Raw genomic sequence first — 14,246 nt, 5'->3', positions numbered from 1 at the left:
CTGGCTGTGCAGATTTCCTGAGACGTCCCACAGCTTGGTGCAGGTCGATGTCCCAGTCATCCTTCTTTTCTAGCAAGATAAACTGTGCCCGCTATTTTAACAGGTCCATGTGTATTGAGCCTCAGTGTATTTTTTTTAAGGAAAGCCACACAACTGTCTGAATCAGTCTTTTTTTTTTTTAATTGCTTAATATGCTGTTGGTGATTCTTTACATTGCCTTGCTATAAACACAATTACTATAAACACATATGCTTGCCCTAAATTATTCATTGAAAGGACACCATAGGTTTGCTTTAGATAGCTAACATAGACTGATGATGTCTTTTGGACATTCTTAGTAATTACATAATGACTACATCCACACGACATATTTTCTCACTCAAATCACATTTTCTTCCACTATTCTACTGCCCCTTTGATTCATCACTTGCAGGCATTTAGAGAAGCAAATTTAAATTCACAGTAGTAATTGCAAGTTAATACTCTGTTTGGAAATCTCACTTAGTCACTGAAAGAACTCTTTGTGGCTTTGAGTAAAATCGTAAGCCACAGCATGGGATTTTGTGACCACATCCACAGCAGAATCATGAATATTTCTAAAAAGCAAAAGTCCAAATCCTTTAGAGGATTTGGCAAACTGTGGAAGGCATGGACGGCTTTCTGCGAACTATTCACACCTCCAAAATGGCAAATATAACCTGTTGTCAGACTTCACATCTCAGTTGTGCTCCTGATGCTGCCTCCCTCCTGGTAGCTCATCCATTCACTGAAGCTAGTTGTGCTAAAAAATAATATACAACTACTTCCATCCTCTTTGCCAGGTAAAAATACTTCTGCAGGGCTCCTGCATAAGGCTCTAGATGCAGCCTAAGACAGGTTTGCATTTATGCAAAGAAACCATAAGGGAGGTGTAACATGTAGTCCGAAGTCTTTGATGCACCTGGAATCAGTTCATTAAACAGCCTGATTTATGTCATTACCAACTCCCAAGTAAATACACCTTCACAAAAGCTTGTTGGAAAAAGAGGAGAGTAAATCTAGTAATTAATTATACTGCAAGCAAGATAGACCCCTACCACTGGATCTAGTTGGGCTAACATTTATGGCTGAGGTCAGATACAGCTCTATTGGTTCATCCCTTCTGTCTTTGGCTGCAAAACTGAGGTTAAATAAAAGTATTTAGGTCAGTATGTGTTTAGCTTTGCAATCCAATAAGAAACAACTTTGCATCCAGAAGTCTGAGAAGCTGTTTACTCTGGTGAAAAATATAGAAACCCCATTTATTTATTTATTTATTTTCAGCTTGCTATGAGTGTTCTAAAAATATAAAGGAAGCATTTAATTGAGTCTAAATCTACAGGTATATAGGTTGTAATCCATGTGGTATGTAAAAGAACAACTTTGAAGTATTCATATATAAAGAGCAATCCTATGTGAAAATTATGTATTTCCTGAGACAGGGTTTGAAATAAACTCATTTAGCTATGTTTTAACTCTTAAAACAAGTGAAATTATTAAAATCTTAGAATCATAAAATTCAAATCCTGCATTATTGAAAATATTTCCCCAAAATATAGCCTAAAGCAGGTTTGTTGATATATTTGTTACATTTTCTACTCACAGATAAGACTGCTGTTATATACTTAAAGCATTCAAGAAGGTATATTCACGGGGGACATGATAATGAGATAAATCAGTAAGGAGACAAACCCAGACTGTTTGACTGCCAGCTTGTGTCCAATTTTATGCAATTAATATGGCATACATTTTCATTTTGAAGCTTAAACTGTTGTATTGTTAATAGCTTAATTCTGTTCTCCCCTGACTGAAATAACGATGACCCACTGAATGTTGTCATTTTACCCAGCCGTTAGCCATACAGCCAGAGAGACAGAAATGTATTGCTCTCTGTGGCAGAATTCAGACCATCACAAGCTCATTAATTCAAACACTGATAATGAGGGTCATTGTAAAGACTGATACAGATACAGCTGCTCTGAACTTCAGACATTTTTTGAAAGAGCCAAATTCAATATGATATATGTAAAAAATTCAAGTATATGCCTAAGAGAGCAGCAGGAGAAATTTTCTCATTCTTTTTTGTGAGATCTGACATCAGCATATAGATGGTTTCATCAATTATTGAGACAGAGACTAAGAAAGGAAAAGGGAATGATTTGGAGGTTTCGTTTTTGAAGTTTGAATGTAAAGTGCTCAGACTGAATCAGAACTAGTATGTCTGAATCTTTAGAATTAGCTGCCTCTTTCTTATACCTTCTCTTCTTTGTTACACTAGAGAGCCTTAAAAGGCTGGTAAAGTGTTTTAACAACTTTTGAAAGGCTGGGGTGTATCTTTTACACAAGGATATCATGTACGAAATTACCAATTCCTTTTTCATTCTATAAATACATGTTATTGGAAATAGCCTCAAAAACTCAGTCTCATATTAAACAATTACTCCACCATTAAAAAAAGAACTATCTTTAGATAGTCCTGGATGAGGAACTGGGGGATGAGGGAGATCCAGGTCTCCCTGCTACAGTGAATATTTAATTATTTATATGGTGTGGAATAGATCCAGCAGGGCTGACAGAGCAATAGTGGTGAATAGCTGGTACAGAGGCTGGAGAAACTAAGGGTCATAGCTTAGTCTGAATATTAAGTACAACAGAAAATTGTGCCTGTGTCTCCAACATCCTGGATAAATGCCCTGTCCACAGGGATTTTCATTGTTCAGGACTGTCCTTTCTGGTTTTAATCAGTAAAGCTATCCTAGTCGGGAAGCCTTTCCCGGTGAAAGTATAGTCTAAAACAGTAAATGTCTTTTAGTGCTAATGAACTGACATTTTTCAACAAAAAATTTGGAAAAAATTTTCTTGAATGCCTCTCATCCTGATCTGTTTCATTTAACCAGATGTCCAGGTGCTAACTGACCTACCGCCATGAAAGATGGACCATTTCCCTCTGAGCTTTCATGTGCTCTTTTGTCTTGCTTAAAAAAAGGGAGGAGGGGAGGAAGGAAGAAAAGATTTCTTAGTTGCCAAATTTGACAGCTGTCAGCTACCTTGACGGGGCAAAACGATGATATATCACTTCACTCAGTATCTTACAATTTAATTGTAATTAATTATGAAAGAAACTACAACTCTTCAACATGAGTGCAAATATTTTTATTTGCAGGCAGATGTTTTGCATGCTTTATTAAATTTTGTGTATTTCATACCATTCAGTGCTCAACTAAAAATAACTATCATTCTGTACCTACACAGAGAGTGTTTCACACAGTGTGAAGCACTAACGTTATATTTACTTGAGGATAGAATGTTACGTTGCTCTTCCAGTATGTAAAATATGTACATTTAACAGTGGAATTAAGGACCTATTTTAAATATAGCAGTTGATAAGCAACATGCTATTAGCAGAACTCCAACAGCTTGGAACATTTAGCATTTTAGGACCTACGTGCTCATTTTTATATTATTATTTAGTTTGCAAAATACAGTTAGTAATCAACAGGGAAGTTTGTAATTTGCTTAGACTATAGATGATATTGTTTCTCAGTACTCTTCTGGATCCTCATATTAGGAAAAAGAACAAAGTGTATATTATTATGTCTTCATACGTATACTACTCTTGTTTTCTTCTACAACATGTGGATGGTTGAAATTCTGCTGCAGTGGTCCCAGAACTGCTGGGACTAGAAGCCAAAGCAGCAGTATCTTGCACTTTTGCCCACTGTTGGGCAGTTTTCCTTCATTACAGAAGCCTATGCAGAAGTACTCTCTTCAGTTAGCCATGGTAGTATTAAGACAGAGGGAGGGATGAATCTGCAAACAGATTTACAGAGCCATCCTAGCTCTAGGTGGAGGTAGGTTAACACCACACAGTTTTTCCCATCCTATCCTAAAATACATGTGATTGATTGAACAGAGCTCCCCAGGCCAATTCCTCTGGCAAACCCTCCTTATTGTTGACAAGATGATTAGGAAAGCACCAGGAAATTTCTTTGTGTTTGCAATTGTTTTTTCTCTCCTGTGAATTTCTTTACGAGAGGAAATTATCCAGACCAATGCTGTGGCTGTGGGTCAGATCTGATCCAAGGACTTCTACTCCAGACAGCTCTGAACTCTTCCTTGCATGCCCGCTTTATCTTGCCCACCAACACTACAGCTGTGAACATGGGACGGTACCACGGAGATCTCCAAAACACAGCTGCAGGAAAATTTCACTATCCTGCTCTGTACCACGGTGTGCATCCATGATACACGCAAGTGCTAATCTGCAGAGTGAAACCCACAGCAGTGTCCACTGTTGCCTGTGAATCCCTTGAGGCTATCGCTCTCTATGATTCGTAGAGGTAAAGCCTTGACAACGCTGGAGGCAATGGGAGTTTGGCACTTAACAGGAGTTCTGCCATTGGATTAATGGGGCCAGAAGTCACTCCAAAGTCCTAAATCCTCATGACCCTTCACACAGATGATCTCCCCCAGAGAGATGTACTAAACACTTACCATCCTCCCTTTAAACTCGTCACAAGTGTACAACAAAACCTAGCTTGTCCAGATTTGTGGCTCCTTGAAGATTATCCTGGGTTATACAGATACATAAATGTGGTTGCCCATATCTACAAAATCTTGAATTCATGGGATCCTAATAATTGCCCTTATTTAATGTCTATTTCATGTAAACGTATCTTAAGTTTCCTACCATTTGCTCATAAATATACCACAATGTTTCTAGAATTTAAGAAAGCTAAAAATACTTTTACAAATATCTTTAAGGAGAAATGATTCCCTGAAGATGCTATGAGTGGAGGCTGTTCCTATATCAGCCCTTGTCTTTGATTAACCACTTAAAAAAAAAAAAAAAGGAATAGATTAATTATTATAATTAGTCCTGTAGTGCACCTGAGCACACTGAGTGAAACCTGATTCCCACCAAATCTCAGGGTGAGGGAGGGCTGAGGATGCTCAGCACCTTACAGAACTGTGCTTGCAGGGAGAAAGTCAGGTTTCCTTTGTGAAATAGTAAGGACAGAGTGCACTGTTTGGCCAATAGCAGTTTGGGGTGGTTTGTTATATTAAAAAAAAAAAAAAATCAGTTCTGGGCTTGGAATCAATGCAATTCCCCTTTAGCCTATTAGACTTGCCAAGAAGCCCCTCTCAGGACATGCAGCAGTTTCTCTGACTGCTCAGCCATGTAATAACACTGAAAACAAAGGCACAAGAACTCACTGTGTCACACTGTAATGTCGTTATTCACTTGATAAAACTGTGGCCACGCCACAACATTCCGCGCTTTGGGTTTGCCCAAAGCTGCAGAGTAGCTCTGCTCATTATAGAGGTAACTTCTCCCCAAAGCCAGTATGTGGCAGCAGCAGTCCCCAGGCTGGCCCTTTCCAGGCCTGTGCAAAGCCTGTCCTGAGCTTGGTTTCACAGTTGCCTGCACATCTTGCTCTACGCCAGCTTGCTGCCTCTCCAGAGACAGCGTGCCTTATGTTTGCCATTTCATTCTCGTTCACCTTGCCTGTCACCTTAAGGCAGCCTTAATTATAACGTCATCGAAGGTTTATTCAACAAGATCTGAAGATTGTGCTTTAATTACAAAAATGAAAACACACGATTACAACCAAGTAAGTATAAAACACAATATTTGGCTATAAGTAGCAGCTGAAGCCTTTTTAGATGTTTCAGCATCTCTCATCCAAAAGTCCCTCAGTTCGTCCCAGCTGGAAGATTTGGGGATCCAGGATTCCTTGTGCCTATCTATATTTTGGATGACTTTTACAGCCTGCTACCTCCATTTCTGTTCATTTGAAGCTCAGTTTTGGATACAAATTCAAATGTCTTAAGTGGTTGCATCTTTGGCCAAGCATTTTGGGTGATTTGACTTCCTACCACATTTGTTGAAATACGTATGGCTCTTTGAGGATATCAGTTATATAAAAGCCATTTTCCCTTCAATCCTACTCAGTCCAACTGTCCAACGTGAACTTTTTACCTTACTTTTCCCAGAAATAGCTGAGGCTACTGGTATGTTCACAGCAAAGAACATGCAGAGTATCAGGTTGAAGCAGAATGTGTTAAGTTTAGGATACCTGTTGGATTACCAGTTTTCTCTAAAGACCACACTTGACACATTATTAACATTAGCTAGTCTTTTCTTCTGGATTTACCCATGAGTTCACGTTATTCTTTTCCCTCGGGTTTTGCTGCATTTCTGTGTCACAGGACAGTTACAACTACTTTGTTGTTACCTATTTTGTCCCCCAAAGGAAAAAAGGCAGTTCCAGAGGCCTCTAACTTAGGTTGGGAAAAAAAAAATAAACAAACACCTCACTACATTGCCTAAAAGCTACTGTTCTGAGACACTGAACATTGTGTAAAGGCAGTCTAGGCACTTCGCTATAGATATTTTTTATTAATGGAGTGCTTCAAAATGGGGCAAAAAACGACTTAAGGCTTTAATAAATCTTGGAAATGACCGGGTATTTCAGAAGTTAAGCTTACCCTCATTACCCTGTAACACTACCTCCTGCGAGGCTACCTGAGACGTATTGTACAATAATTGTGTTCTGCCAGCTGACTCCGAGAAGCCGGCGTTAACCTCTCCTGTTCCCCCGATACATACAGATTATTCCCATTAGAATGGATTGATGAATGAAAGAATCATAGTTAATGTGTATTACTTTAATGCAGAGGGTCAAATCCTATTATCCTGTGCAACGGACGGTGTAAATAGTATTTGTGTAAAGGAGCCCCACTGGGACAAAGAGAAATGGAGTCCGCTGCCACGAGGCCCCACATCTGCCTGTTTCCCTCCCCATCCTTGCTCAGCAAAACCTCTCCAGTTCTGCAGCTGGTGTATGTGGGAAGGATAAGGGGGTTTGGCACATAGAGCTGCTTACAGAGCCTATTAATGGCAATAGGAAGGCTCTCATTGACATTAGTGATCTCGGTGACCGGCCGGCAGAGAGTAAGGTTGGTCACATGGTTTGTGCTTGCGGTCTTGGTAACAGTTTCTGAAGAAGTAGCGGTGTGTATTCTCCATGCTCATGGTACTTTGATCACATTTCACCCTACCTTTTTCAGATTAATAAGTACGTTAGGTGGGTTTTGCAGATTACAGTGTGTGCACTAAGTTATTTGATATATTATTCACCCACAAATATAAGATAAAAAGTAAGTCTGCATATAATTACCCACAACTGCTGACTGGCTTATAATTAACTTTGAAAAATTGCTGGTTTAGGAGATATTATAGATTACAATTTTAAATATAAGGAGCTTCAGAATAGCTCTCACGATCAGCGCATGTACAAGGTATTAGGATTAATTCCCTAAACTGCTAATCAGCTCTATCTCCTGTCTTATCAAATTGTAAATACATTATGCTGTATTAAAGTATGAGCATGCAGCTAATTAAAGCAGAGCCTGCATTTAATATCAGATACTCCCCCCTTGACACAACAAAAATGTTCTAAGGACATACATAACAAGTGTTAACAAATGGAAGTGATTCTTTTTAAAGTGTCGCTGTGCTCCTACAGCAGCTTTTTGTTTTCATTTCAGAGGATTTTTTTTTAAAGAAAAGGAAGGAGGGAGGAAAACCACAGAGTCTTTCTGGAGAAACAAGTTGGGGAATACATTAATTCTATTTATTCTACAGCTGGAAGCCCACAGGAACCAACCAAGGGATTACAACCAAGGATCTACAAATAGTATCTGGATGACATCCAGCTAAAATTTGGTTCATTTACTAACATTTTTAATAGATTCTGATGTTAAATGCTGCAAAACAAAATAAGAATTTTTTAAAAAAACAAGAAAGCAAACCCATCCACATTGTTAAAGGAATGCAGTATAAATTTAAATGAAAGATCAGTGAAGCCTAGCCGAGCAAACAGAGGTTCAGAACCATAATTGAGCATCATTTGCAAAGCTCCTTCTTTTAGTTGCTTTTTTCTGTTTCAAACTCAAATAAAGCAATGACATTATAAAGAAGGCAGGAAAAAAAAAACCATACTGAAATTATTCACCTATGAAACAAACATAAAATATAAAAAAGAATACACAGCAAGGAGCCTTTTAACCAAAGTTAGTTTTTTAAAAATTCTTTGTATAAACCTCAAAGTTTTTTTGTGCCACTTGAAAGTTTTCACACCCCAAAGACCTCAGACCATACGATGTTATTAATGTTATTGAGCAACAAAAGACATACATTTTGTCAAGATCTACACGACACAGTACAATAGAAAACCCATGGGGGGGAGGGGCTTTTTTGGTTGTCTCCATTTCTCTTCTCTTCTCTTCTCTTCTCTTCTCTTCTCTTCTCTTCTCTTCTCTTCTCTTCTCTTCTCTTCTTAAACATCTCTACTTACAGAAAAAAAATCTCAGCAGGAAATCAAAGAGATTTACCAATAAAATCAATAAACATTTGCAGACTGTTGGTAGTGATACTGTTGAGATAAGGTAGAGTTACAGCCCTGTTTGATCAATGTTTATTACAGGGCTCATATTTTTTTAATAGAAGTGGCTCAGAAAAGCATGGAGGTTTTTTCCCCTTCTGGCACTGGATTCTGTAGGTTTCATATACACAGAAACTTTATTTGGCTTGTTTCATTTAAATGTGTAACAGTTATTGAAATTCAAAAGCATCCTGGTTTGAACTAAAAGTTCCTTTCTTCACTCCCCCCAGGTTAATTTGTTGGCTTTCGGAGTGATTATTTATAAAGTATTTCGACACACTGCAATGTTAAAGCCAGAAGTTAGTTGTTATGAAAATATAAGGTAAGTTTGCCATTTAATAAACATTCTACCTTCTGTAAGTTTAAATACAGCCAGAGATGAAAGTGAGTATTCAAAAATAACAATTTAATCTTCTGGAAGATTTGTAGAAAAAGGAATAAGTTTTTTTCTGTTATCCCCTCATATAGATTTGGAGGTAGATTTTACAATCTTTATTCCCATTGAGCAATACCTTGTACATTAACACTGGGGTTGTGTGAGAGATGTACGAGGAATACGAGTGGCCCGTATCAACCAGAGGGTAAAGCCTGATGGCAAGATTAAAGAAGTAATTGTCCTTTTTTCTTAAGTCCTTTCCACAGCCTCTGTGCAAGCCAAACAAGATTTCAAAACTTATGCCTGAATTAGGACCAAAATATTTGCCTTGAAGTAGCAAGTAATACAGTGATAAGAGAATCAAGTCATTCATGTTATTTGTAAAAAGTCTACAGTAGGACATTGTGCTTCTGTGGCGGGGGGGGGGGGGGGCAGGAGGGGGGCGGGGATTCTCTCTAGGATTTTTGCTTTGCATGCTGCTATGATTTTTCCATCAACTCACTCTCTTTAAAACTGATTTATAGGGACCTTGAAAACCGTTTGTGCAGGAAAAGCTGAAGTGTACTACAGGGAACATTGAAAACAACTTATTGTTTGTGTTGCTTAGGAACACTCCTGCAGTTTCAATGCATTGCACTAGATTTATAGTTAGGATTTAGCAATTGTTTGATTGATTACTTTCTCTTATTCCTCACCCTTCATAGCTTCATGTGGTGAGCTGGTTTTAATGAAGTTGAAAATTATTCATTTTCAGAGGAACAGTGCTAAAAATGTCTGTTGTTCAAAGGAAGTCCTACAATGACTGGGCTGAGAATGAATAAGAAAGTAATCAGTGGCTTCATTTCCAAGACAACATGCTGTAATTTGCTCAAGTCTGTGAGCAGGGCTCTACAGCATGTTGGAAAAAAAAAATCATAGCCAATCACTTCCTATAATTTTAAAGCATCAATATGCCGACCCAGGAACTATTTGAGAGTATTTGTGTTTTAAAAACAAAATAATTTTTTTTAAAAGAGAAAGAACGAAAGAAAGAAGATCTAGTTTTACAACTGGCACCATCTTCTGCAGTGAACCTGAGAGGCAGCCTGGGAACCCTTTGATGTCATGCACATGTACTGACCTAAGAGCATACTGTACATTTTTCTGGGTTATTTTTTGAGGAGGATAAGGGGGAGGAGGAAAAGTGGGGGAATGCTTCATAACAGACATATGTTTTTCCTTGGGGAATTACACTAACAGTAGATTTAAATCAAATCATATGGTGCTGCAGTACACCAGAGAAAACATATCTGAAGATTAAAGAAGCCTGTGTTTTAAGGCCCTCCAGTTTTATTCCTCTGCTCTTCTGCAGTGATTATGTGAGCCTATGCATGCCACAGTGCTACAGCACACCCTAAAGAGCAGCCCATGCATTTGCATTTCTGAGGCCTTTGCAGCTGGGAAAAAATTCCCTAGGCAGAATTCACCATCCAAAGCGGTGAAGGAAGGAAAAGAGCACGTGCTCACATGTTGTCTGCAATGTTTCTTTCCTGTCTAGATCCTGTGCCCGAGGTGCTCTTGCTCTCCTGTTCCTCCTTGGGGCTACCTGGATCTTTGGGGTCCTCCATGTCGTACAGGGATCTGTGGTTACTGCGTATCTTTTTACAATCTTCAACGCATTCCAGGGGATGTTCATCTTCATCTTTCTTTGTGTGTTGTCTAGGAAGGTAAGTGTCCCACTCCTTGTGGGAAGTGACTCAGGTAGTCACATGTACCTGCACAGGCAGGTGCCCAGCCCTGAAGTGGACGCATGGTGCAAACATTTTATCAGACCAAGGCAGTAAATCCTTGTGTCATTGATGGGAGAGAGGAGGGAAGAGGGGAAATTTTGCTGTTGCTTTCAGTGGAGACAGAACCTCTGCCCAATTCTTACCTGCTCACATATTTTCTCCCAGTTTTAAAAACAATTTATGAAACACGGAAAAATGTTTTTTAAAATTCTAAAACTCCTTATAGTGCCATTAACCCAATGAAATAACACAGTGGGTGCAATAAAAGTCACTTCCAGTCTTTGCAGTTAGCAGCAGGATTCACGCTACCCACAATATCCTGAGGTGACACTTTCTTCAGTATCCTGTCCTAAAGTCAAAAGCAGCCCCACCTTAAAACATCTAGTGATTGGAGCAGTACAAAATGAGTTAAAAGACATATAGACCTATGCATAAATCAATTTCATATTTGAATTCATTATTTTTATTGCAGATTCAGGAAGAGTATTATAGGTTGTTCAAAAATGTTCCTTGCTGTTTCGGCTGCTTGAGATAAATGGAAGGAAAACATGCGTGAGCATCTCAGTGGAAGAAGGGAGCAACCTAGATGACGTTGTTATGGATATTACAGAAAAATACAGTATTGTGAAAGTATGAAATGATCCAGTGAGCAGGCATATCTCTTAACTGAATTACTGACTGGTTTTGTACATACATGTGCATTCATGCAGCGCATTTATATTATGCTGTATACAAACAGTATACAAAACAAAGTGGATTATTGCAAAACAAATATTAATGAAGACCAGGGAAAGAAGCAAATTTCTAAAGAAGCTCAAGACTTTTCATTATTTAGGTTTTGTTTCTAATATTAGAAATATCTGCAGTTCTTGAAAGCAAGATACCAAAAAACAACTGGCACAGCAGATTTTATGAATTGCTTTGCCAGTGGAAATATGTTCACTGTCTTTTTGTAGCTTCTTACATTAAGTTGTATGTGGCCATCTGCAGGGAATGGGTTCCATTAAAGAGTCAATAGATAAAGATCTGCTTCAGCCCAGACTTTTGAAAACATTTCTTTTAATTTAAAGTAGATTAAAAAAGGAATTTGTTTAATGTTATTCTCTTATCACTCTGAAATATATATTTGTATATTAATCAATTCTTTATTTTTGTAACTTTTAAAGAACTGTTTAGATCTAAAGAGCTGAGGTCAGATCTGATACAAGAATGGTGGGACAGCCATTTTTTAAGTGGAAGATTATTTTGTGAATACTTTGAAAAAGATCTGGTTCTTGTTTTATTTAATTGCCAAAAAGACTGAGATCTACTAAACTGGCACTATGATTTTGGAGGCTGTGGGAAGAAGATGCTTTCACAAGTTTGTCACTTGATAAAGATATTTGGAATCCAGACCTTGTAGGATCAAAGTAAAAGTGGTAGAAATCACCCCTGCAGAAGAATGCAGATTTAAATTCAAGGTCGTGTGCCTCCATACCTCGTAAAATTGTCATTACAGCAGTTTTCTCTACTCACAGCATCTTTGAGTCAAGCAGTTGTCTTCCTCTGAGGCTCCTGGTTTTGAAACACTTACCCTGTGTTTAACCTTAGGAGTATACATAGATCTACTGAAATCAAAGGGAGTACTTGAGGTGCACGTTTTGCTGGATCAGGGCATAAACACAATGCATCAGCAGTTCCACCTTTGTCATCTTGCTTATTTTAAAAGTATGCTTTAATTTCACCCTTTTAGCACCTAGCTTATGTGAAGTGCTGTGCAATCCTCAGTCCACATTGCCTTCTCAGGAAGTGTCTAGGATCTCAGATGAAGCCCATTATTTTTACCAGTGAGGCACTGTAAATACATAGTTGTTAATAAATCCCACTGTTGTGTTGTCTGTTAAAATAAAGCACTACTCTGAATTTAATTTATATTAAAGGCAAACTTTTTTTGGTAATTGTCAAATTTGTTTGGTTTTTTTCTTTTTTCCATATACACAAGGCTTTCATTGAATGTACTGCAGTGACATGCTTCATTAAGTATATTCCATGTCTCTGTCAAAATTTTGGAAATCACAAGAGGAACCTTTTTTTCTGAAAAAAAAAAAAGTTATTTCTGTTGGTCCTTTGAATGTAAAATATGTGAATAAACTGAAGTGCTTAGCTTTCACATTTCGACATGTTTCTTGTCATTTAAATAAATACAGTGGTAAAAGTTCTCATGGTTATATATTATTTGCCCTGAATTATTTGCTGTATTTCCTTTGCTGTTGTATATGTTCTCCCAGGCTTGGGAAGATGCAGATACATATTATTTAAAAGAGTATTTTTAGAAGGATATCTACTAATACATCATTTTTAATCTCCTGCAGAAATGTAACCTATAGTAAGTCTGCCTGGACAAAGAAGCATCTCTAGTAACTATATAAAGACTTCAGCATGCTCAGGCAGATTGAAAAAGTTCCTTGGAAAGAAAATATATCATAAAGTGTTTAGGTTACAATAGTCTTTTTAATGAAAGAACATCTTCTATAGGAAAACTGTGCTCTCCAGTCTCTGGGTCAGATCTTCATTGAAACTCTGTTTTCCTTACATGCAAGGATGAGTTTTTATCTTTTAATACAGCACATAAGGAGCAGAAAAACTTTGTTTAGATTTATTGCCTTAGAGCCTGAAGGATATTGTAATTTTCCTCCCTAATGCATGCAGAAATACTGGTGAGAAATGAAAGGGTTTATTTGTCACAGCCGTTAGTAACACGAGCCCCAACCCAGCAGACAGAGAGGAGGAGAGACAACGGACATAAACTGAATAAAGAGAAGTTTCAGCAAGTTATGAAGAAAAAAATCTTTTCACCATGAGGATAGTCAAGTGTTGGAAACAGTTGCCCAGAGAGGTTCTGCGGTTGTGTTAAAATCTTTGGAGGTTTTTAAGACTGGCTAAAGCCCCCAGCAACCTGATCTCATGCCTGACCCTGCTTTGAGCAGGAAGGAGGATGAGATGGCCCTCTGAGGTCCCTTCCAGCCTGAATAGTTCTATGAGTCTATGATATGAAATATCAAATCAGAAAAATAACAGTTGGGCATTAGTTACAATTTTGTTAAGCAAACTTGCACTCAAGTGCCATGCATCAGTTGAATAAACTGTTTTTCCAAAAATAAATTTGTGTGACATATTTGTCAGATCAACTGGTAACCAGTTGACTGGTTTGAAAAATAAAAACTTTTTTTGGCATCTTTTCAGATTACATGATTTTGAGAGGTATATGACATTTACAGGTAGGGCCAGCAGGAAAAAAAAATCAATGATTGACAAGACAGATAAAAAGTAAAATGTTAAGGTTTCACTCTGAAAGCAAGTGCTTGCTGAAGAGAGAAATTGTTTCCATTAAACCAATCAAAGAGAAATTTGTGTTCAATGTTGCATTTCAAGGTGTGCTTCAGAATATGATAAATAAGGTCTGCATTAAGAAAGACTGGTTTATTCTGAAATAATTATTTCCTCAAAGAATTGGAAGTGTATTTCAAAGAAACTGCAACATTTAGGAGTTCATTATCAACACAGCCTTTGGGAGGTTCAGCCTGCCAGAGCTGTGCTGATGAACAGATTGTCTGTGCTCTTTACCTACTGGAATGAAGCAGGTAGGCATTGAGA

General features: G+C 37.9%; 1 protein-coding gene across 2 annotated transcripts in view; it reads left to right on the top strand.

Moving 5' to 3' along the window:
- The window catches only part of ADGRL4 (adhesion G protein-coupled receptor L4), a 76,376-nt gene extending 63,614 nt beyond the window's left edge, over positions 1 to 12,762 (top strand). For both annotated transcript variants that reach the window (XM_082313613.1, XM_082313612.1), the window contains 3 exons: positions 8,699 to 8,790; positions 10,382 to 10,550; positions 11,086 to 12,762. In XM_082313613.1, coding sequence (XP_082169739.1) covers positions 8,699 to 8,790; positions 10,382 to 10,550; positions 11,086 to 11,148 — 324 coding nt within the window. In that variant the 3' untranslated portion in view covers positions 11,149 to 12,762. The remainder of the gene's footprint in view (positions 1 to 8,698; positions 8,791 to 10,381; positions 10,551 to 11,085) is intronic.
- The last annotated feature ends 1,484 nt before the right edge of the window (positions 12,763 to 14,246 follow it).

The sequence above is a fragment of the Platalea leucorodia genome (genome assembly GCF_965183815.1).
Source record: "Platalea leucorodia genome assembly, chromosome: 5".
Lineage (NCBI taxonomy): Eukaryota > Metazoa > Chordata > Aves > Pelecaniformes > Threskiornithidae > Platalea > Platalea leucorodia.
Note: the sequence above shows the minus strand (reverse complement) of the source record. Positions and strands in the feature narration are given on the sequence as shown.